This window comes from Pelecanus crispus, chromosome 1 (assembly GCF_030463565.1).
Source record: "Pelecanus crispus isolate bPelCri1 chromosome 1, bPelCri1.pri, whole genome shotgun sequence".
NCBI classification, from domain to species: domain Eukaryota; kingdom Metazoa; phylum Chordata; class Aves; order Pelecaniformes; family Pelecanidae; genus Pelecanus; species Pelecanus crispus.
This window is the reverse complement of record NC_134643.1, coordinates 2,036,370-2,060,446: the sequence shown is the minus strand read 5'-3', so window position 1 is coordinate 2,060,446 and position 24,077 is coordinate 2,036,370. Positions and strand designations below refer to the sequence as shown.

General features: G+C 51.2%; 2 protein-coding genes across 3 annotated transcripts in view; one reads left to right on the top strand and one right to left on the bottom strand.

Annotated features, from left to right (window-relative positions):
• Positions 1-1,967, top strand: part of TASOR2 (transcription activation suppressor family member 2) — a 37,258-nt gene extending 35,291 nt beyond the window's left edge. The window contains exons 22-23 of the mRNA XM_075727583.1: positions 1,254-1,435; positions 1,849-1,967. Of these exons, the coding sequence (XP_075583698.1) occupies positions 1,254-1,435; positions 1,849-1,967 (301 nt within the window). The remainder of the gene's footprint in view (positions 1-1,253; positions 1,436-1,848) is intronic.
• Positions 1,968-4,462: 2,495 nt separating this feature from the next.
• Positions 4,463-21,839, bottom strand: GDI2 (GDP dissociation inhibitor 2). 2 transcript variants are annotated; one of them, XM_075717016.1, is made up of 11 exons: positions 21,755-21,839; positions 13,417-13,524; positions 12,405-12,504; positions 10,921-11,055; positions 9,372-9,570; positions 8,855-8,986; positions 8,179-8,278; positions 6,647-6,818; positions 5,807-5,951; positions 5,507-5,561; positions 4,463-5,431 (listed from the first exon to the last, which is right to left on the bottom strand). In XM_075717016.1, exons 1-11 carry the CDS (start codon positions 21,797-21,799, stop codon positions 5,276-5,278), a joined length of 1,347 nt encoding a protein of 448 aa, XP_075573131.1. In that variant the 5' UTR covers positions 21,800-21,839; the 3' UTR covers positions 4,463-5,275. The 2 variants fall into 2 exon arrangements, with proteins under 2 accessions (XP_075573131.1, XP_075573138.1); XM_075717023.1 differs by lacking the exon at positions 10,921-11,055.
• Positions 21,840-24,077: the final 2,238 nt, after the last annotated feature.

Below are 24,077 nucleotides of genomic sequence, written 5' to 3'. Positions count from 1 at the left end.
GAGGGGGACTTTTTTGTCAGGCAGGCTGCCTTTGTTAATGCCAGACCACGGGCCAGAAAGGATGGCTTTCTAGTACGACCTGCAAACAAAGAGGAAACTGGTCTGGTCTGTCTGAGCAGAGGTAGTGGGTCTGAGATGGAGTTAATCTTCCCCACAGCAGCTCTCATAGTGCTGGGCTTTGCATTGGTAGCTGGAAAGGTGTTGATAACACACCCGTGTTTTGGCTACTGCTGAGCAGTCGCAGCACAGCGTCAAGGCTGTCTCTCCAACATTCCCCCCTCACCAGTAGGCTGGGAGTGGGCAAGATCTTGCGAGGGGACAGAGCCAGCACAGCTGACCCAAAATGACCAAAGGGGTATTCCATACCCTGTGATGTCCGCTCAGCAATAAAAGCTAAGAGAAAGGAGGAGGAAGGGGGGACATTCGTTATTTACATTTGTCTTCTGGAGCAACCACTATGCGTACCAAAGCCCTGCTTCCCAGGAAGTGGCTGGACATTGCCTGCTGATGGGAAGTAGAGAATAAAATCTTTGTTTCCTTTTTTTTGCTTCTGCATGCGGCCTTTGCTTTTGCCTTTTTTTAGTTAAACTGCCTTTATCTTGACCCACAAAGTTTTGGGTTGGGTTTTTTTTTTTCTTTTTTCCCCATCTCATTTTCTCCCCACCTGTCCTGCTGAGGAGGGAGTGATAGAGTGGCTTGGTGGCACCGGGCATCCAGCCAAGGTCAAACCCACCACAGCAGAAGATGCTACAACAAATGACATCTCAGATCCTCTCCACACTCAGCCTTTATGGTGATAGCACAAAGTAATCGCTCTGAAGACCTGATTTTCAGTCCTTGAGTGGTGAGATGTCGCAGAAGCTCGGGGTTGGGTATTTTATAGCCGTCTGTGAGATGAGGACTCAACCTGTGCAGAGTGGATGCTGCTGTGGAGCAAACATTTTCTTTGTGCTCTGTCAACGGCACTCACATAGCATCTCTCGACTCCGTTGTGGTGGGATAACGAGTCGCGGTCTGTTGGAGCTGCCTTGAGCAAGGGATCGTTTTGATTTCCTGCTGCACGCACGATCCGTACGGTGACACCCGCTCCTGCCATCTCTGTTTAGCGCAAGGTAGCAAGCGTAAAGGCACCCATGAGGCTGGAAGAAACACACGGAGGGGGGAAAGGCAGGTCCCGTCATACCCACTCATTCCCTGGGAGGGGACAGAGTGGCGAAGCCCCTTGCCACTTCACCTTGCCCCTCTCCCGGCAGGGTGGACGCCAATGCCCGCAAGAAGCACTTAATCCTCAAATTGTGCCAAGGAACCGATCTCATCGAGGTGCTGCACTACCATGCCTGTGACTCCGGGTCGTCCCCCAAGTCCGAGTACGTCAAGTGTTTGTTGAACCTGCAAGTTCAGCACGTTGGCGCCAGGTTCGCTGTGTATCTCACAGGTAAGGGTGGGCTATGGGTGCTGCCCTGTGCTGGTGCCCTCAACCCCCACAAGCACTGTCTTAAATTGGCCTGGGGAGGCGGTGGAGGAGGGACAAGAATCACCCGGTTTGCTCCCATTTCTGTTAGAATCACGGGTAAGGTGTGAGTTGATGCATTGCAAGTCAATGCAGTAAAAGGCAAAATGATTTTTGGAGCGCTGGTGAATTCTGGCAATTTTTTGAGCCTGCGGATGGCTTTACGTCACGCTCTAATTCTGGCCTTGCTGGGCTGAGCCTGTTTGCAAAGCAGCGCTGTTAAGCTGCTCACAGTTGCAAACCAGAATAACTGCGGTGGGATTTGGGGATGTTTTCTGTAGGTTTCAGAACAACCTCGTTTGCTTGTTTCAATTACGGTGCCGCTCCTTCCTTTGCAGAAAAGCCCAGCGTCAGCAGGGAGGTCCTTGAAAGCAAAGGAATCCTTGTGGCCGATGTCAACACCTTCCTTGGGACGGTGCAGAAAGCAGCTGCCCCGTTTAGAAGAAGCTACTGGTAAGTGGGGGAGGTCAGGATTGTCCCCTTCTCCCCCAAAAGTCCGGGGGAAGCTCCCAGGTTTTCTACAGGGTGGCGGGCAGGGAGGTGGGGTCCCGCAGCAGAGCCGGGACCTTTCCCAGGGGCTGGCTGTAGGATTTGCTCCGGCTCTGCCAACACTTAGGGCCGACTCCTGAAGCCGTACCCGGGAGGGCCCGTGCTCAGCCGAGCCGTGCTCGGCACCGCTGGCAACGGGAAACACGCCGGCGCTTCCCTCGGGGAAGCTCTGCAAGAAGTCAGCGCTGCCCGGAGTGAGGAGGGGAGCGGAGCAATAACTTGTGCCACGTCTCTGTGTTGCAGGTGACGAAGCGAAGCCACGGTGCGGCTCCTCCCCGGGCCTCGCGGCGCCGGTTTGGGTGTCCTGGTCCTCTGCGGGATGGCCCCGACGTCCTGGTGGGTTTTGGGTGCTGCCCACAGGAGCCGGGCACAGAGAGGTGGCGGGGGAAGGTGGGCTCTAGTTCTGTGTAAAGAAGTTATTTAAAGATGGCTAATGCAAATCTTCCCGGGGATTTACTCCCTGCCGTCAAGTTGCATATAGGACAGAAGCTATTTTAACATTACACAGTTTTAAATTATTGTTTTCAAGTGATTAGTGCAGCTGACCTTGGAAGAAATAGGAAAATAAAAATAAAAAAAAAAAGCCGTTTACTTGAAGGTTAGAAGCAATACAAGCCTACGATAAATGCATTATTTTCCACGTGGCTGTTGCTGTACCTCCCGTACACAAGACGCATGCGTTAGTCGCTGGGGTGGGTGTACGTTTTAAATGGGTGTTAGCGACCATCACCTGAGTGTCGGTGAGCCTGCGGCAGCCCGCTCTACACTACGTGTCAAGTCCTCTGTGTTGCCTCTCGGTACTATTTCACTGCTGGGACTCGAGCGTGTTCCAGCACGCGGAAGGCTTGTAAACAGCCAGACCACAGGGTGTGGGAACAAAAAAAAAAAAACAAAACAAACAAACAAAAAAAAAAACCCACCACCTCTTACTTGTGGTAGCTCAAATGCGCACCAGGAAGAAAACGCCGCATTAAAAAAACCTTTGTAACATACGGCTGTGGAGGACAGGGTTGTCCTCTTTTTTAATTTTAATAAAAGGATGCAAGACTTTGTGTAGAGTTTGACTAATTAAAAAAAAAAACCAAAATGAAACACAACAACAACAACAACAACAACAAAAAAAGTAAAAACTAAGTTTCACGCACCGCTGCTCCCTGGAGAGGGGCTTCCCACTCAGCACCCACCCTCAGCGGTGGAGTACGGCAGTGTTCCCAGCTCAGACGTAGACCAGACATCAGCTTTGTTCTGCATTACCCCCAGCTTCGACGCTCACGCCGGAATGAGCGAGCGAGATGGCTCAGCACCAACAGCGGTGGGCACCCGGAGCCTCGGGGCTGCAGGATCAATACCCTCCTCCTTCCCCGCAGGAAAGGGGCACCGGGAGCCAGAGGAATAAGCAGGTTACAGCGGAGAGGGGTAACAGAATGATTTAAGGTCTGATTTAAGGTCTGTCCTGCCTTTGAACAGGCTCAGCTTGGTGACCTTGAGCCCTGAAGCAGCTGGAGAGAGGAAGCGCAAGGCAAGGGAGAATTCCCCCAGCCACCGCTGCGTGCCTCGCTCCGGCAATGCAGGCACCAGCGGCTTGAAACGGAAAGGTCATTCCTAGACCCGGTGCCCAGGGAGGGAGGAAGCACCAAAAGCCGCCAAGGCCAGGGAGGGAGGAAGGAAAGGGGCAGCCGCAGCCAGGTTTAGCACAGCGCCGCTTTGTGAAGGAGATGCGGTCAAAGAGCCAGTTCCTCTTCAGCGGCAGCAGGAGAGTGGCACGGCTACGGCCGAAGGGAAGGAGAAGCCCTTTACCAGCACCTACCTGGCCAAGCACAGCAGCTGAGAGCAGGAGAAAGCTGTTCCAAGGCACTTTCTCTGGTTTTTTTTTTCCCCTGGCACTTGGCATCACCATGTATAAACACGAGCCCTGCTCCTCACTGTACGCCGGCCGCCCAACAGCAGGAGCGCTTCAGGCCGCAAGATTCAAGCCGGGGGAGCGATAAGACTTGCTCGGAAGAGGAGCATCACTTATTCAGCGATCAATACCCTGCAGAGGAGCCGTGAGAGCACGAATTACTTACTGCCGCTTCAAGCAAGTGCTATTTTTGGATGTAGGCACAGAGGGGGGCTGCAGGGAGCGAGCAGGCTTGTGCCTAGCCCCGGCTTTAGCCACAGCAGCAGGCCCTGTGCTGCCGCAGCTTCTCCCCTGCCAAAAGCAGCCCCAGAGCAGCTGGAGCAGCCGGGGCAGGGAAGCCCAAGTGAGGAAGTCGGAGCCTGTTTTCTAGTAGGAAATGCTCTGCACCGCTCCCGGTTCAACCCTGGCAGGCGGAGATCCAAGGGATCTCGGAAAGGAGATGCTGCTCCTACAACTGAAGTGAATCAGACCAGAGCACAGGACTGGTTTCCAGAATTTGGCTTTACTTCGCAGTACAGAAATCATTTGGAGCCTTCAGGAGACACGAGACGCACAGGCTCTGTCATATCGATACCGCAGTGCCGTTTGGTCCATCCGAGAAGCCACCAGGGTACAGAAAATACTTCCACATCTTGCCTGCTCTGTAATTTGTTCTCTCAATTTTATTAAGATTAAAACACAAAGGAGCCTTAGGCACAGCTGTGTCCCAACCGATGTAAACAGTTTTAGAAGCTTAAGTGGAGGTTAAGTTCTGTGCCCAGAACTAAGCCAACATTTGCTGCTACAATAGATGTGGGCTTTGTCCATAATACAACTCGCCACAAAGTTAGATTGATGGGAAGAGACTTTAGGGATGCTGTCCACAATAATGGAGTGCTCAGTTTCTATTTTCCAGGTTTGAGTGACAACTGTCACATCTACTAGCTCACCAGAAGCACATAATTGTGAAGGATGTTTACAAATGATTAAAAATACAAGGTAAGACACAGCTGTCAATGAGTTATTTCAAATCTGCACCAACGTCTATGTCTGCAAAAACAAACAAACAAACAAAAAAGTTCAGTCTGCCTTTCGCTTACGAGGTTAGTCATTAAATCGGTCAGTAATTTGCCAGATTCTGGACAGCAGCCCTCCTAGAATGAAATAATTAACACATGATATCCAAAAGGGGAACATTACCAGTGCAGTACTCTTCAATCTCTCAGAGATGGGATTACAAAAGCAGGCCTTACAATATTGAATTTCATACAGTGTTCATTAAGTTCCTTATATATTCATATTAGCCGATTTAAATTTCTCCTAATTAGAGATTCTCATTACTGCTGCTCCTCCTCCCCATAGATATCATTTTTCTTGCGTTTCATCTCTTCGAAGTCAAACTCTGATCCCATCATCCTCTTATAAATATCTTTGATGTCATCGCACGTCGTCTCAAAGTGAGTGGTGGCGTCATAGGTGCGAGAAATGAAGATCTGGAAAGAGAAGCAGCAGTTTAGCATCGAGCCTCTCTCCTCAACCCCTCAAACACGAGCTCGGCGCTCACTAACCTGGCTTTCGGTTCCCAAGTCGGTCGGTGCGAACAGATCACTGATGCTAACGAACCTGGAAGGAGTCAAAAAAAGAGCTTCAGAATGGTTTTTAAAGCATCGCCGAGCATCAGTATGGGCACAAGAACGGCTGAATTGAAGGGCGTCAGCAGTCAAGGTGCAGAGGAAATTCAGAGTTTCAGCACCTCTGTGCAGCCAAACGGCCTTCGGATCCCCTCTGCCTTCACGCCTCAGGCCCAAGCGCTCGCAGCGGAGAGCAGCGAGGCGAGAAGGGGGAGAGAGGGCTCGTAGAGGGCTTACTTCTGCTCAATGGGCTCCAAGAGGTCCAAGGCCGGCTTGATTTCCTTCTCTGGGTCCGCGGTTTCCACAGTAGTGCTGGCGATGGCGATGTACTTCCCCTGCGCTGCCACGTTGTGCGCGGAGGAGATCATGCAGACGTAGATATCTGGGGAAGCACACCACAGCAGCGGGTCAGTATGCGCCAGGCAAGCCAACGGCCTCATCGCAAAAACCTCCTCTAGCTTGCACGCTCATGCGCCTCTGCCTGCTCCCCAGACGCTTGGTACCTCCTTGTCTCGTTTAAAACCACGCTTGAACGAGTTCTCTCCTTGCCCCGCAGGCCTATGCGCTCTCAGTCTCTTGGCTCAGGGGCACGGACACGAGCAGCCCTGCTGTGAGATCGCCAAAATTCTGTTTCCTGTGGCTATGACGGCTCCTGAAAGCCGGCGGGGTCCCTAGCAGCCAGCCCACCCCTCTGTTCAAGGGCGAGGAAGCATTTCCCCTCCTGCACTCAGCCCTCGCCCCCCTCCCAGAGCACCCCCGTGCTCCTCACCCACCTCTCCCAGGTTGGGGCACTTCCTTCAGCGGGTTCCTCACACGCCTTTCTGACCACAGGCATCCCCGCTTCGCCCCCAACCGCTGCTCTAAACTAAAGCCCAGCCTCGCTGGGGCCTAAAGGATTTCTGGACAAGGACGTGAAGTCTGCCACAGGAGCAGCAGTAAGCGCATTCTCCCGTTTGATTCATATTTACCAGACTGTCAGAGCGTGTGGTTGGCGCGAGGCCGTTTACCGACCGCTCTGCCTCAACCCAAGCGTGAGGAGAACTGCGCACACCCCCGCAGTTCCCACTCTCCACACACCTGATTTTCGGTTGACTTGATTCTGTGGAATGATGATCTGGCACGAGTTGGCATCGTTTGTATTCTTGATCGGGTGGCTCAAGATGCAGATTACCCGAATCACTTGGCCGACCTTCGTTACGCGGTCCGAGACGTAGCTGGGGTCACAGATGAGCTGTTTGCAGCGAGCAACCTGCAGAGACAGACAGACCTTGCGTGACCACCGCGTGGAGGTGTGTACGCAGACAGCCAGAGGCAAGGAACCAGCTGACTGTGAGGAAAACCAAAAGTGGTTTGAGGTGGCCGTTCCTGCATCAGGTTCTTATTTCGCTGCCAGCAGCACGCTTCAGCTTGGACAATCCAAGTCTCAGTGCATTACTCTTAAAAGAGCACGCAGAGCTGCACGATCAATCACATTTAGGACGAGAGGAAATGGCCTCAAGTTGCGTCAGGGGAGGTTTAGATTGGATATTAGAAAAAATTTCTTCATGGAAAGAGAAGTCAAGCATTGGAACAGGCTGCCCAGAGAGGTGGTGGAGTCACCATCCCTGGAGGGGTTCAAAAAATGTGCAGACGTGGCACTCTGGGACATGGTTTAGTGGGCATGGTGTTGTTGGGTTGATGGTTGGACTGAGGATCTTAGAGATCCCTTCCAACCTTAATGATTCTGTTCTAGTTTTATTTTCATTAAAAAATAATCCAGCCACCAAGCCAGGAAAGATGAAATTAATTATTATTCTACCCTTAATTGGTTTAGTGGTGGACTTGGCAGTGTTAGGTTAATGGTTGGACTGGATGATCTTACAGGTCTTTTCCAACATAAACAATTCTATGATTCTATCTTCCCCTTCATTTGCTGCACAGTTAGGCTCTAACCACTACAGAGTCCAGTCCTTCCAGTCTAGGACCATAACTTGCTGCAGTCCAGGCTGACCCAAACAGCTAAGAGTTGACCATTTTGCGTTAGAACTCATTTTTACAGTAATAGTTTAACATTTGACCAGTTTGAAGCCTCCAGGCAGCCTGCACTTGGGCACATCAGTCTATGGCATGGATTATCACCTCCACTGCTAGCCAGGACACATCATCCCCTCCCCAGAAGGGACACGTTCCCTACCAGCAAGTGCTAAACTGTCTTGTGAAGCTCCTGCTCTGGTTGGGAGCACATTTATAGCTTCCAAGCAGCTCGCAGGACTCTCGCTAGTTTTATATCGCCAGGTTGAGAAGAAGCTGCAGAAAGGCTGTGTGCCAGCTGTCTGAGCAGCTAATACTTAATGTCAAGGGCAGAGCAGGTTCCATACCCAGCTCAGACACAAGCAAGCAGCTCCCTTCCAGTTTAGCCAGCCTGATTTGTTCATGTCCTCGCCATGAAAACAGCAACGTGTCTTAAGCGAGTTGGCATGGGGAAAAACAGCAGTGGCCAAGCAGTTTTGGTCCTAGGGCTCTGATGAGGGTTTTTCTACTGCAGTCGTTCAGATCGATGGCCGACAGCCTCAGTTTTGAGAGGCAAGACACGGGGTGGGGAATAAGGAAAGAATTGGAAAGTACCGTACCTCCCCTTCAGACTTCACACCAACCACTTTGCCATTTTCTATCACAATCTCTTCGATGGGCTTGTTCAGCATGTAGGTGCCTCCATATATAGCGCTTAGCCTGCAAGAATAAAGCCACTTCAGCACATTCCACAGGTGCGCGTTTGATTTTTAACAGCCCTTCCAGCCCCTTGTTTCTGTTCCTCTTGGACAAGCCACACATTAGACTTAAACCTCTTCAAAATATGCTGCTTAAACATCTAGGCAGCAGATGGCATCTGCTGTTCTTTCTGCAAGGCGTCGGCCGGTATTTGGAGCAAATTATAGGTGCAGTTACATCCAGCTACAAAGAATCTGCTTGGCGCAACCCAGACAGTCCTACAGCGTGAGAGCTGCAGGCTGCACAACGTAGGCAAATCCGACTTCTTGGATAGACTACATGCTGCAAACAGTATCTCTGAGCAAACCCGGAACTACCGCTCCTGACAGGAATCGCGTTAAACAAGCCCAGAAAGAAGCAAATCTCACACGAAGGAATCGCTTCTTGATTAAGACAGCGAGAGAACCATTAACGACCACGGTATTTTTATGCGGCATCACGTTCCAGAAGCCTGAGCCCTGACTCCGCACATCTGATCCCCCACCAGGTACCACAGCAGGGCTGAGAAAACACTGGAGTTCAAAACCTAGTTCTCACCTTGCAAATCCCTGGGGCAGCTCTCCAAGGCCATAGAGGGGATAAAGGTACGGGCTTTTACCATATCTAGCCAGCGACTCACTGTAGAGCTTAATCCTGTTGATTGTTTCTTGGCAGGGTTGATCTAGATAGCTGGAGAGGGCAGTTACGTGATTTGCAACGTTTCGCAAACCAAGACTCAACAGCAGAATACACTCAGAGCGCAAAACATTTACTTCCCATGATGTTTCCTTCCCCACCCTCCAGCTGCTCCTGGCAAGTAATTTCCCTGGAAGTTCCCTTTTAGAAGCACTTAGTGTCACAAGGGGTTTTATCCAGGACAGAGATGCTTTGTTAACCTCAGGAACTCACAAACTTGAAATAGCCCATCAGCAGAGGACCCCATATTTTAAGATTCGTGCAGCACTCGTGGACAGGCACACTTTGCAAGACACATCCCACCCTCAATTTGCAAGGCCTGTGCTGTAAGCACCCAGCACCCCAGCTGATTTGGGGGAGCAACTGAACCCACACTTACTCGTCAGTCCTGTAGAGCGCGAGGGCGTGGCCCGTGAAGTCTATAACATCTTGCCCCAGGTCAAACTTCTTATACACGTCACGCATGGTGGTCTTCTTGGGATCAACGCCTTCGAAAGTTCGGGGGTCGTTCTCATCAAAGTTGGCAACGTACACGAGGAATTTCCTGAACCGGCGTTTCTCAAACAAGCCCATTAAGCCTAAAAACAAGGCATTTTGTCAGAACGTACACAGCTACTAAGTGGCTTTTCACATTGCCGCAGAGTATCAGAAGCGGGTAAGAACTGCCGAGCGTTTCAAACATCACTCGATAATGCGGAGTTTGGCCTCGAGGGCTAACCAAGGCTCTCCATTCGAGCAGGAGAGACACCAACATCTGCCAAGCTGTTCCACAGTGACAGCTGTCCTGGCGTACCGGACCTCAAGAGGTAGTACAGCCTATTTTTTCAAGGCGTGGCCAAGCTTCTACATGCTACTCCCAGCTGCGGGAAAGCTTGGAGAGCAGTTTCCACTTGGCCTGGTGTAAAGCCCAACCTGAGCTTCCCTAAGCAGAGACCCACGTTTGGCATCTACCAGACTTACCGTCAAAGCAAGCGGTGCTGGGCTCTACTGCAGCCTCGCCAAGGAACTAGCAAGTGCTGCGAGGGTCAACACTTCAAACACAAGATTGGCCAAGGCACCATTTATGCATTTTAATTTTCTACAAATTGGAGAAGCAAGACTGGACTTGCTGAAACACAAAGGCAGAGACAGCACCAAAGGCACCTCCTACTTCTACCAGTACGAGTCTCTTAAGAGACCACTTATGAGACAGCAGCGTGGCCAAATTGAAGGAACAACCGATTACTGCACAACAAACAGGAATATCTGCCATGAGGAAGGCTCCAATGTACAGACAAGCCACATACCAGGAGCCTTATTTGCAGGAGTCACTTCATCACGAGACTTTTCAGTGAAGTTGCTAAATCCATCCCACATCTAACACTAATGGACTGCCCTCTGCCAGCTCCTAATGTATTTCACTACGCTATTATGAATGATCAGTATTTTATCTGAAGAGTGAAATTTAAGTAGATGACAATTAAGATTTGAGCTAGGTGCCACATGTCGGAATTACTCATTCCAATTTGCCTGCTGATGAACATGACATTTTTCACACACACAACTCCGTCCAACAAGGACCTGACATTGAACATTTATGGCACGGCTCGGAGCATAAGCCCCAAATGTAACCTCTTGAGGAAGTAAAATACTGCCAAATTCTCACCAGATGAGCCACAGAACAGGCAGCTTGAGCGGCTCCATCTGAAAGCTCCAAGACAACAGTAACTCAAGGCTCAGGAAGCCCAAGAGTCCTTGAGGTGTTTAAGTCAAATGAGATGCAGAAGAATCCTACGCTAAGCAGAGCTTGTTACCACAATAGAGTCTACACACAGCACCACGTGAGGAGTGTCAAGACTTCTTTTGTACACGAGCACGGAATATCCTGAGATGCCTTTGTTCAGGGGCGGTAGCCTCAGGAGGAAACAAAGCAAGGTGCAACTACTCACTGGATGCCAAGGCTTCTGCCTCAGTGGAAGGAACTTTGTAGATCTTTCCTCCCTTGTAGACGAAGCTCCCCTCGATCACCTTGAAGTCCAAGTAGCGAGTGACTTCTGTGTAGAGCAGCATCTTTACCAACTGACCTGGAAAGGAGGGTTGGCACAAGTCAACCAGCTGGTCTGTAGCCAGAAGCCAAGAGAAGGACAGCGCTTCTCCCAAGGCAGACAGCTCTTCCAACACAGCAAACCCTTCAACGGCAGCACCAAGTTCAACCCACACAGCTCCTACACCTTTGTGTACCAGGCAGGGTGTGGCAGATACTCACTACTGCAATTATTAGGCTGTTTTAAGGCTTTTGTACAGGCAATTAACAGCTTCCTTGTCACTCCTGCGTTTCCATCAGTTGTCTGAGTAAAGGCCACCCTGCAGCATGTTTCCCCCTTACCTGTCCTCACCCATGGTCACATCCCCAGAGGCATGGTGGTGTTGGGGTGACGGTTGGACTGATGATCTTGGAGATCCTTTCCAACCTTAATGATTCTGTTCTAGTTTTACTTTTATTAAAAAAATCATCCAGCCACCAAGCCAGGAAACATGAAATTAATTATTACTCTACCCTTAACTGGTTTAGTGGTGGACTTGGTAGCGTTAGGACAACAGCTGGACTGGATGATCTTAAAGGTCTTTTCCAATCTAAACGATTCGATGATTCTGTTCTATGATTCTATGCTGTCCCTTAGAAATGCACCACAATGCCCGTGCAAGCTGAACGTAAGCTGTGACTAGAGTAGCCAAACCTTGACTGGACTCTTATGAACTCTTCCACTGCACTAACCTGGAGCAAGACTGGCACTACACAAAACATCTATCCCCTCGTGCTTCAGGGACAAGAGATTCCAGTAGCAAGTGGTTGGTATTTGGCAAAATGAGTTGCCCCTGAGCTTGTTTGCATTGATGACCACTTCACTGATAGTGGATTTGGTCCAGAAGACCTGTCCCAGTACTGGGACACAAAGATTAAAGAATGAGGATTTGTAGCATCAATAAGGCATGACAGAGTCTGCAAGCCATAAAATAGGAACAAAGGGGATTAACAGTCACCATGGAATCAACCATTTCTTCCTAAGCCACGGAAGAATAACAATGCACAAATTCATGGCATTAACTCTGGCTAGAAATGCAAACACTTTACGAGAGGATGTTGGAAAATGGACGTTCAAACCTTCTAGACATGCCATGGCTGCACGCTCTGAGCTGGAGCCATCTTCCCAGTTTGAGAGGTCCACAGCCAAAACAAGTCACAGCACAGAAGCCGTGCTGCTTCTGGCATAAGCGTACACAGATCAGCTCAAGTGAGCTTTCCGCGGCTCTTTGATTAATGCTTCAACAAGTTCACGAAGAGATAGCTGAAGGGCTGTTTATTCGATTACAGCGCTGAACACTAACCCAGGCTAAGCTTACGAGGCAGATGTGGGAGCTCAGTATCGCTTACCGTTAGCCATAAGGAATTTTGGAATTAGGTCCACGTTCCAGTCTCTTCCTCGCCCCATAGATTCTGGTGGAGTTCCTGGTAGATTAAACCTTTTGTAGAGCTTCGGAGAGAATGCAAAACTTATTATAGCAGAGGAAATATCTATGGGTATAATTTCTCCCACACATGTACACACTTTCCACCCCCACATCTCCCCAGCTGAACATAAGCTCTTCACAGCAAGCTTTTGGCCAGCGTTTTAGCTCCAGTCTGATTTTTGATGCAATACACAATGCACATCCAGTAAATTCTTACAGTAAGAATCAGGCAGCATTATTCTGCTCATCCAGTCTTTCTTCCTCCAAGGCTTAAAGCTTGGGAATTTATGACCTGCTGAACCGAAATACTGTTTAACATTGCTAGAGGTAATCTGATCAAAGTGCCTGCTTCAGGAGAGGGCAGGCTCCTCCACATACTTAAATCAGATTCCCCAGTATAAATATTTAACCCCGTTAAGCAGCAAGGAGAGCAGTGATTTCCTGACATCTAATTAATCAGCCTCACTAACAGCTTTAGGGGCTACACAATCACAGGGCACAAGCAGTAACCAAATGAGATGGCGCCTACCTAGCTGGAAGTGCTCGCAGGCCAAGGACCAAGTGTAACGTTGAGGCACAGAGAGCACACAGCATCTGTCAGGCCAATGTTTGCCGGCAAGCGCGGCAGTAATAATTCAGCCAAAGAGTTTTAACATCTAACTGTCAGTTATGATACCTCCGAAGGATCACTCAAATGCTGCGTGCTTGAATCTTGGCTGGGAACTACAAAAAACGAGTGCTGTCTACCACGTATAAACATACATGCTGGTTTGTCCCCAACTATTATCTGGTGTGGAAGTGCCATAAAACATCCTTACTCAAAGGAAACCCTTAAGAGTCATTACTTCGAATCCACCCCTAGGATAGCTTGAAAGAAAGCCCCCTTTATGTGTCTGGGGAGGACACAATAGGCGGGTGTCAGCCTCCATACTTACATCCTCCAGGGGTGTAATGGATGCGCTCTCCCCTCCATAGTAAGAGTTACGATCCATGTGAAGGACTTTCTTTCCATTCACTGACATGATCCCGGAGAGGATGCATTCCTACGGAGAGAGGGAACAAAGGATGCAAGGGACACGTTAGTTGCATTTGAGCCTCCTCCTTCCATTCTTCCTAATGAGCACGTTCAGACAGCCTGCTGCATGCCTAGATTTGAAGGTACCTGCACAGTCCTTTGAAAACAAGCACACCAGTTGCCTCACTCCAGAATTAAGACATGCATGCTGAAAGAATTCTATTTGAGACAGAGTAACCCCTTAGTAGGTTTGCTGTCTGCTCCGGGCAGGCCAACCAAGATGTTTTAAACCTTCCAGGGCTCCCCTGAGGATATTTCTGGGAAGCTCATGTGTTTGGGCTAGATTAGGAACATCTTGACTCCTAAACCACCAGCTATCAAATTAAGGATGTTCACAGGGAGGTAGCACCCTCATTTATGGGTGACACCAGGAGCATAAAACCTTGCCTTAAAGGACTCCAGGTAGTCTCCTCAAAACCTCAATCTTTGCTATCTGCCACGCTGGGGCACACAAGTGAGTCAACAGCTACTCTTAGAGAACAGAGGTAGCATAAAGAATAAATTAAGCCACTTGGGAGTTTTATCATCTCAGTAGACACTTTGCTATCCTTGCTATGTACCCACTGAGATTAAAAACACCGAGATTACTTTGAGCAGCAGATCAGCTGCTACGTCTGAACGCAAGACCAAGAGGCTGAGACTAATTGCAGAGGGACAGAATTGTAGCCTGCAGAGCAAGCTAAGGACTTGCACGGCTAAATCCCCATTAAAACACAACTTTGCAACTAACCCGGTTACCGGCTCTGGCATTCACACACCAAAGAGCTTAACAAAAACTTGAATACTTGCACGCTTAGGAGTGCTTATCATGGAGGTTTTACTGATCTTTCCTGCTCTGCCTCCACTCTCTCCAAAGGCAGAATTACATCTGCAATTGAGTTCTCATTCACCATCAATGTTATCTAATCCATAGGTTCCAGCCACATCTCATGTTTTCTTTCATTCAGCCTGTAAAACCCCACATCCAGCTGCTGAGAGATGCCACCGCTGCACATCTGCTTGCCCATTCAAGAGAACCAGCAGCTTGGCCCTCCTGGCAGAGATCCGCGTCTCTGCTGAGATCCTCATGTTTACTCCACATGCATTTTGCCCCACGGAACATTCAGGACTCTCCTCGGGTGTCACTTCCCCCCTGCTGCGGCGTGTAGGAGGCTTATTTCAAGCTGTGTTATGGCAACGCTGTCCAATACGGGTATCGGTTAGCGCACTCAGCCAAACCACAGTTATAACACAAAAAGTCTCCCACCGCGTATTGTTTATGTGACTTGCAAATCCTAACTCCAGTAAATCCTCAGTGTAAAGGAAGCTTTTAAAACCATCTTGAACTTCACCAGCCAAAGACCAACCCACGGTAAAGGCAGCTTGCAGGAGGGAGTATTTTGTTCTGAAGCATCTCAACATCTGTAGGCACGTGGATGGGTGACAGGCATCGCTGGCGTGAGGACTTGCGTTTCTCACATTTCCAGGTGGCAAGGGGCAAATCTTCTCTGCTGGAAGAGCACAGCACCGCTAGCCAGCCCGTTACCCACCAGGATGCCACGGTAATTCAGCCAAGGCCCCGAAGAGCAAAGCTGGAGCTGCCTGCCTGCTGTACAGCAAGAACGGGCCGCTGCGAGTTTAATCCCTGAAGTCGTGGGTGATTTCAAAACACGGTGCCCACGAGGCTTCGTGGTCACCACGCGGATCCTGAACAGAGTCAGCCACGGTGCTTCCCACAAAACCTCTCCATGATCCATCAGCCGCTCCTTCCAGTGCCATACCATCCTCCACAGACTTCAGATCCCTCATGTCCTACAAGGCCCCTCCACTTTTTCCAGACAGGCTGAAGCAAGCAGAGACCCTTACAGCAGAAATGGCTGCTGCTACTTGAGAGCGCCATGAGCCCTGTAAGCCTGAGGAACTGCACAAGTGAAAGTACAGGTGGCTTTTATGGTGTCAATTCAAATGTTAATGATTTACCACAGGCAACGTGGGACTATCACACCAAGTGCATCACCACTAGCCAGCATGATCTCCTCGGTTAAACCAAATTTCACAGAGCTCTACGCAAAGGCTCCGGTTTGACTCTTTGCTCTAACCTGTGGTTTTATTCCCCCGGAACATCTTCCAAAACCCTGGCTCACCAGCTCTGCCAGATGGTGGTACAGGACTGCCAACGTCCACGCTGGAGCTGAGCCACGAGGAAGCCAACCAGGATTTCAAAACAAAGTAAGTATCAACTGGAGGGATGAAGTTACAGTAAAAGCTGCAGAAGCTACATTCTTCAGTCCAGATGTCAGCTGATTTCCTTCCTCCATTTAAGGAAACATCAAAGCATTTCTTGCTCTATCTTCTCAGAATAGCTCACCCGTCACTTCCCAGTGAGCGTGTATCCTTTCAACAGGTTGCCTGCCCAAACTGCGAGCATCCTCCTAGAGCAAATTTGGGTACCAGCAGAAGATATAAGAGGTCTTAAGCACCTTCTCAATCTTATTTCATACCCATTAAACACCAATATGGGGATAGAGGTGGAGGTATTACGATACTATTTTATCCAAGACTCATTTAACAGGTTCGTTATATCACCCAGGCATCTGCAGAACCCCGAAGCGTTGAAATCCCGCGTAGGCCTTGCACCATTGCTTCCCTTCGCAGCCGATGAGGCAACGGCATGGTCATAAAACACGAGACGCACAATAGATTTATCCTCCCAGCTCAGCAATTCCTTTTGACGGCTGCGCTGGCTATACACATCCACGGGTGCACTAGTCTGCGTCTAGGAACTGCTTGATATGTCATTATGTCGTTTGGGTCAGGGAGCGAGGAAAACAAACAGCCTGTACCGATAAGGGAATGGCTAGAAACAGTTTAGACTGCAAATAAAAAAGGGGAAGCGTCAGAGTTCAAATCTCTGCCTTTCTGACCATATTATAAACATCAACCCTGTGGAAGCAGGTAAAACTGGGCTGCTGCTGACAGCAGAAAGGGCACCAAGACATGGCAGGGAAAGCTCCAGGCATCCAGCTGGGGTCAAACACAATCTTTGTGCAAATTACAGTCATGCTGTGCTACTATAATCCACCGCTTCAGCCAGTTCAGGTTACGAGGGGCTCCCAAGAGCTCGCATTGTGTTGTCGAATGAATGACAGAGCAAGTCTTACAGCGATCAATGTCGTCTGCAGCACCGCTTGGCCGCTTCAAATGGCCAGAGAGCACAGAATCAGAGAGCGATGTGCATCAGAAACGTAGGGACAGCACATTCGATACAAATCCACGGGAGGGGGGAAGAAAAAAAACAACAAACCACGAGTCAGGGTAACTCAGAGGTATTGACGTTTTCATGCTTGCTTAAGACCATCAGCTCTTCCCTCACTTGCATGAACTGGTCACAAATACACCTTCTACACTCAGAAGCCTTCAGGAATCAAGGGAAGCCAGTAGGTTTACATGGATTTTCTCCAAGTAGGGCGGCAGTTCAGAAAGGCTCAGACAGACCAATGGAAACTCAAGCCAGTGGCGGTCCATCTAACAGCGCCGAGGGGAGGATTCTGCGCAGAACATTTAGCAAAATCCCTTCGTCTTCGCAAATGGGTTCTGGCACAGCAAGAGCTCTTTCTTAGAAAGACAGGGCTGTGCTGTAGCGCGCAAGAAGTTACACACAGCTCGTTACCATCACCCAGGCTATTCCACCTCTAACATACGCTGGCTACGTTTACTGTGCTGGACTCCGCTTAGACATACAAACTGCAAAAGCAATTACTCACTGCACTTGAGCAATCCCCTCAGCTACCAGGGGATGATGCAAGGGACAATGACACTCCACTCGGTCCTCGCAGTTGCTTTGATGTTCTTTATTTAGGCTCTTTAAGCAACGAGGCCTGTGGCTATACAGTTAAATATATCTTGAACCCAAGAGTTTGGCTACTCTGCTCCCATAGAAAGTGAATCTGTATCTTTGCGGTGGATTTACATAGCTTTAACGCGGTGAGGCAGCTGGCAGGTAAGAAGCTTAGTTCAACACATTGGTGCCTGCGACAAGTGAAAACCCAGCAGGAACACAGCGTTCATCTACTGGGGCTAAACAAGATAGCGTAATTATGCCCAACATTCATGTCAAATAACCCACGTTGTCTGGAGCACAGAAAGCAGATAACGCCTGTCAGAGGGGCACAACGTCCCACTCCCGAACGTCCCGGTAAGCACGTACCGAGTCCTTTCCAGACCACAGAGGTGTAAATTAAGGCGAACCAAAAAGACAAGTCTGAAAATAAAAAACACTAGGTGTTCTCCAGCCTGCCGATTACCGCACCAGATTAAAAACGGGTTTGTGCAGTAGGTCTGGAGAAAGATGCTGCCTAATCTGCAATGCGTGACGCACCTAGCAAGCCTAAGCCAAGGTTCTTAAAGCTATTAAGGCTTGAGCAACTTGGAGAAGCCATTCCCACCAGCACCTCCAGGATGTGGTAGCTGGAAGACCTACCAGCTCTCATGCAAGAGCAGCCAGACCCACCAGCGCTTTGCAAATGCCTGCCCTGTAGTTAGCACACATGGCCTGACACTTCAGCACTGCTCAATGCACAGAGGGATCGGGAGGAACGTAGTGCTCACGTACGAGCGCTGTGAAGTTAATTATACCTCATGTAACTTCGAGGCCGTCGTATCAGCAGTAATTCAGGATTAAAGATGCTCTGGGATTATTTTCCCCCATACTGCTAAAACATATCTTTACAAGCTCGGCACTGCAAGGGGGTCTCCCATAAGGGAAAAAGTTAAATATTTTAGTGCCAGTAATCGCAGTCCTAGAGCTGCCCGAGCTCTTCATTACTGGTTGAAGAAAAGATTAACACACAAAATATTCATGTTGCGCTTTCAGATCCATCAAAGTGGAATTTATGCATGCACTCTTGGGCACTTTGGTAGCGGTGGCCCCACAGACCCAACCAGAATGACCACTGCAACAGCTGTATTTGTGGCTCTTTTATAAAGGCCCCGACAATTTATTTTTAGCTCTTTAAACCAACAACTGAATTTTCACTTTGGAAAGAGAAAGAAAAAACCCTCCAGATCAGCTTGCTGCCTCTCCCAGATGGTCTGGCTTACAGCTATTTTATTGGGCTTTGTACAAGTCCTAGCGATGGTCCCTGGGGCAAGTCAAGCGGTAACTCTCATGGGACAAGACGTAAGATGGGCACAGCCCAACAGGTAGCCTGGCAGAGGGGCACAGCGCTCGAGTATCTAGCAAACAGGACCCCCGGTTAATCTCTTGTTCAGGCAGCATCAAGATTGGTACATGAGGTGCAAATGAGGCTTTTCAGCGGAGGAGACCCAAGCTCACTCAGCTCCAACAGTTGCCTGGTGGGACTCCAACACTCCATTTCTGCAAGGGCCAGCTTTAAGGAAAGGCTGGTTGAAAATATCACCTGAAGTTTCATGACAGTTCGAGGCTCTCAGAAAAGGAAAGAAACAACCGAATGTGTTTACGCAGTGCGTTTTCCAGTTCCCTTTCCTCAGGGAGCCTGGCTCTGCCAGCACTGGTACCAACCAAAGTTGGAGGAGCAACCTTCAAACTTCCAGTCTGATGCCTCATCTGACTGCAGGAAGTCCTGTGGCCCAGCCTGAACCAGGCTCCGCTCCGACACTACTCGCCGGCCAAAACGGTTGAGCCAACACCGTGCATTTTAGGATCGGGAACATCCTGGCTGCACCAGGACCTCTGGTTTCCATTCACCTGCTTTTCCGCGTGCTTTTCCACACGCTTCTCCGCATCACGTCAAGATGAAATCCATCCTGTCCCAGTTGGTATTTCAGAAGTAAAGCCTACACATCAGAAGCAAAATAAGCGCGCCTGCACGCTCTCTGGCTCCAGAGTTTGGTCAGCACACCTTAAAATACAGCCGTAATTTATTCCTTTTAACTCAACTGCTGATCATTAGCATTAGCTTGTCTTAAAAGTGATTTCACAAGAGGCCTTTTGTCAAATTTACATTGGCATTTGTCAGTTTGAGATTAAGCACGGTGCTTACCAACTTGATACCGCAGCTCACTCTAAAGCATAAATTAACATTTTAATGGCGCTCAGATCTATTGGAGGCCCCTTCCCTAGAAGCTCATTATATTTCACCTCCCCAAAAGTCCATTTCCCTGCTTTGGCAAGCCAGAGACAGGCTTCAGGACAGACTGCAGCTTTCCCTATCAAAGGGAAGAAGCTTTTGCCTCGTAAGTCATTCCTGCTACCTCAAAGGAAGAGCCTTGAGAGAAAGGAATGAAAGCAACCAGGGAAGTTGGGTTTACCCTACAGCAGCAGCTGGGAAGACGCTCCCACACTTTGCACATTTTCTTTGTGCCACATCCTGGCTTTGTTACCATTATTCCCATACTTGAAACAGGGGGATGATAAACCAGATCTGCCTTAAGCAGCCGTGCCCCGGCCCTGTGTCAGCAGACATGATGCCTTCGCTGCTGTGGCAGCCCCCGTCAATCACAGCGCCAAAGCCACAGTAGGAAGCGCATGTATTTCTATTTACAATTACCATCAACAGGGGAAGTGGGGGAAATCCCTCACGGTGAACCCCAAAGCTATCTCTTTGTCTAGCCACCTCTCCCCAGAAGGAAACAAAAGCAGGAAAGGCTATTTAACAGCGAGAAAAACCTCCTCTCCACCATATTGGATTTTCTTCCCCCCTTCTTCAAACAATGCCTCTTATTTCTAACCTGCAATCCACCCTTCAGCCCCTACTAAACCCACAGCGGATAAGCTAGCAGTGGCCCCAGACATCTCTCCAGTTCGAAGGAAGGCAGGAACCAGAAGAAATCCCCACCAGCAAACCTCACGGGCAGCGGCACTGCCATTTTTTTTTTTTTTCCCCTCGGCAGCCTGCAGCATGGGCTGCATCCTCCACAATAGGACAAAGCCCCACCATGGCTCATCCCCCTCCCTCCGCCGCACCCCCAAGTGCCATCAGCTGTCAGCTTTCCTCAGGGATGACCAAGAGGAAGCGACAACGCAAAAGAGGAGTTGGGGTTTTTTTTTTGGGGTGTGGGGGGGGAATCGGACAAATTTGACAGGCGTGCAGGGCTCGCCCGCCTCCCCATCCCCCTCCTGCTGCAGTCAGGGCTGGATGGAGAGCCGAAGGCTGCAAAGGCGGAGCGGGGAGGCGGGAGGGGGGGGATAACCAGGTCTGCCTCCACCCTAAGCCAGGCTCGGCTCTGGGGAAGGGCACAGCTCGATGGACCTGCAGCTACCTCGGGTTGGGGGGGGGGGGGGAGCGGTGTGTGAAGGGAAAAATAAAATGGTTTTGAAAAATAAAATGAAATAAAATAAATAAAAATCAGGCAATAAATCCCCGGTAGCGTTTTATTGTCCGTCGTCCCCCGCCCTCCCTTCGCTAAACAACTGCATTTCCTGGGGCCTCCCGCAGGCGCGGACCCGGGGCCTCCCCGGAGCCCGGGCCGGGCCCCACGGGGCGGTGGGGGGAAGCCGGGCAACCGGGGATCGGGGGGGGACACATCCAAACATGGGGGTCTGTGACAATCCTGTAAAAACCACAACTCAGCCCGGGGGTCTAGTTAGGGATTTTGCGGGGGGGGGGGGGGGGATGGGGACGCAGGTGGCCGAGCCGGGAGTGGGGAAGGCATTCAAACGGGGGGGGGGGGGGGGGGGTAGTGATGGGGTGCCATGATAATTAGATGAGAGATGGGGGAAAGGAGCCAGGTGTCCCGGGGGAGGGTGGAGACCAGAACCCTGCCACCACAGGATAATTTTTTTTTTGGGGGGGGGGGGGAGGAAGTGGGAACCCAGGCATCCCAGCCTGGGTTGGGGGGTGCTACGCTGGTGAGGTGACAGATGAGGAAAAGGACCCCGAGGTCCGAGCGGCGGTGAAGGGGGAATGATAATCGGGAGATATTGGGGAACAGACCCCGGCATCCGGGGGAGGGGGCCGGGAAGCAGGGTACCCGGGGGGGGGGGGTGGGCCGCAGACCCCAGGCGCCCCAGCCCGGGGCTGAGGGGGGGATAATCAGGTGATAGACGGGCAAAAGGACACCTGCGCCCGGGGGGAGCGGGGATCAGCACCCGTGCGAGCGATGGGGAGGCGGGCCAGAGGCAGGCAGGACCCAGGCGCCTGGGTTCGGGGGGGGGGGGGGGGGGGGGGCCGGCAGGGCGGCGGCCGCCCGCGGCAGGCCCGAGGCCCAGGCGGGCGGCGACGGCGGCTCCTCCTCACCGTGAGGCCGGTGCCCAGCACGATCACGTCGTACTCCTCATTCATGGCGGCGCGGGAGAGGGAAGAACGGGGTGCGGAGGGCAGTCTCTCGGGTCTCTCTCCGCCGGCCGGGACTGAGGCGAACCGGGCGCTGCGGGGCCGCGGGAGCGGGAGAAAATGGAGCCGCCGCCGCCGCCGTGAGGAGACCGCGCCGGCAGGGGGCGGAGCCTCACCGCCCCCACCCCGCCCGCCCGCGCGCCTGCCAATCACCGCCCTTTGCCGCCCGCCATTGGCTGACCGCGCCGTCGCTAAAGCGCGGGGGGGAGGGGGGGGGCGGGCGCTGCGCTTTGCCGACGGCGCTGCCACCGTGGTGGGGGGTGCGGCGCGCATGCGCGGCGCTGCGCAGCGCGCGCCCTCCGGGTTTGTCCAGCGCCGAGCACCGGCGGGGGGGGGGGGGGGCACGCGCGTGCACGTGCTGCGCGTGCAAAGGGCACGCGGGCGTGCAAGGCTTGCGCGAGGAGCACGTGCAAGCGTGCAAGGGGCGGGTGCAACCCGCGCGCCCCTGGGTGTTAATTACAACCCGCTTCGTTAACGATCATCACGACAAACGCCGACAGTGACGGTGCGTTTCCACTTCCCAGTCGCGGGTTTCGCTTCTCGCACGCAGCACCTCTCACGTTTCCCCCTTTTCACCCCAAAACGCGCACCAACGCGTTTTCGCTCGCGCTCAGGATCACGCGTTGTCCGGCAAATCCCTCCCCGTCCACGGCAAAACCGCAGCGCAGCACCGACGCAAAGGAGACGGCGCGCTTCTGAGAACATTTGGACTTTTTTTTTTTAGCATTTAAGAGGTTTTGGGTTTTTTTTTTTTTAAAGTCTCTACCGCCCACCGCTTCCTTGAAGCGAGGCAGGAATTTCCCGGCTGCGCGCTGCTTTGAATGCCCCATGGATCTGCATCCCGTGGAAGAGGAGCGAGCCGGGGAGGGAACACGTACGCAGCGGTCGCGGCAAAGCCGGATCAGACACCTGCAAGGCTAAAGACATCTTAATTTGATCGTACGGTTGCGTCCTCCGTATCGACCAGGATGCACAAGGCGGAGGGCAGCGCGCCGGGGCTGATGGAGAACCAGGCGAAGCTCCATCACGCAGCCGAAACTCCGCTGTGATGGCTCGGATGGGGAGCAGAGCGGCTCCTTTTAAACGACTTTAACAGTCCGCCGGCAGCGAGGCGGTGATGTTATCTGCCCAGGAACCGAGACAAACCTCTTCCTGCACCAAGCCATGCACAGAAACACCCACGAGCTGGTGGCAGTGTTGGGCCCTTCAGGGACGCTTGCTTCTGGTGCCCGAACAGCAGGTACAGGTTTTCTACTTCTTCGCCAACATCCGTGAGCATCAGACAACCATCGCCCTGCATTAGCCACCACCACCAATCCCCGTTGGACAAGTCACAAGACGCACAAGCAGCTTGGGATGGGACAGATCACAGAATCATCGAATCGTTTAGGTTGGAAAAGATCTTTAAGATCATCCAGTCCCACCATTAATCTAACACTGCCAAGTCCACCACTAAACCAGTTAAGGGGAGAGTAATAACTAATTTCATCTTTCCTGGCTTGGTGGCTGGATTATTTTTTAATGAAAGTAAAAACTAGGAATCATTAAGGTTGGAAGGGATCTCTAAGATCATCAGTCCAACTGTCAACCTCACACACCCATGCCCACTAAACCATGTCCCAAAGTGCCACATCTACCCGTTTTTTGAACCCCTCCAGGGATGGGGACTCCACCACCTCTCTGGGCAGCCTGTTCCAATGCTTGACTACTCTTTCCATGGAGAAACTTTTCCTAATATCCAATCTAAACCTCCCCTGGCGCAGCTTAAGCCCATTTCCTCTTGTCCTATCACTTGTTCCTTGGGAGAAGAGACCAACACCCACCTCACTGCACTCTCCTGTCAGGCAGTTGTAGAGAGCGACAAGGTCTCCCCTCAGCCTCCTCTTCTCCAGGGTGAACAACCCCAGTTCCCTCAGCCGCTCCTCATAAGAGTTGTGCTCCAGACCCTTCACCAGCTTCGTTGTCTCGTTGGCAGCTCCAGTTTGGCTTGGAGGACTCAAGCAATGTCTATGTGGAGGTACCTGCAGTAGAAAATCCAGTAGAGACTGGATGGAGGATGAGCAGGAAGGTCTGGCTGTGGAAGCAGCAGAAGGCAGGAGAAGAGTCGGCAAAACAGTTGGTGGCGATGCACCACGGTCAGCAGGTCCTGAAGCTCTTGGCTCATGTCTACTAGCAGCAAGCTGGGACACCAGGGTTGAGAGACAACAGGCAGAGAGTGAATCCTCGT

What these genes read in the sequence shown, in the direction of transcription:
- GDI2 (XM_075717016.1), bottom strand. Translation starts at nt 21,799, where the DNA reads ATGAATGAGGAGTACGACGTGATCGTGCTGGGCACCGGCCTCACG. An exon ending in CTGCCCCAGGGATTTGCAAG is followed by an intron (nt 8,279 to 8,854) that starts GTGAGAACTAGG and finishes TTATTCTTGCAG; the next exon opens with GCTAAGCGCTATATATGGAG. An exon ending in TTGGAGCCCATTGAGCAGAA is followed by an intron (nt 5,562 to 5,806) that starts GTAAGCCCTCTA and finishes GACTCCTTCCAG; the next exon opens with GTTCGTTAGCATCAGTGATC.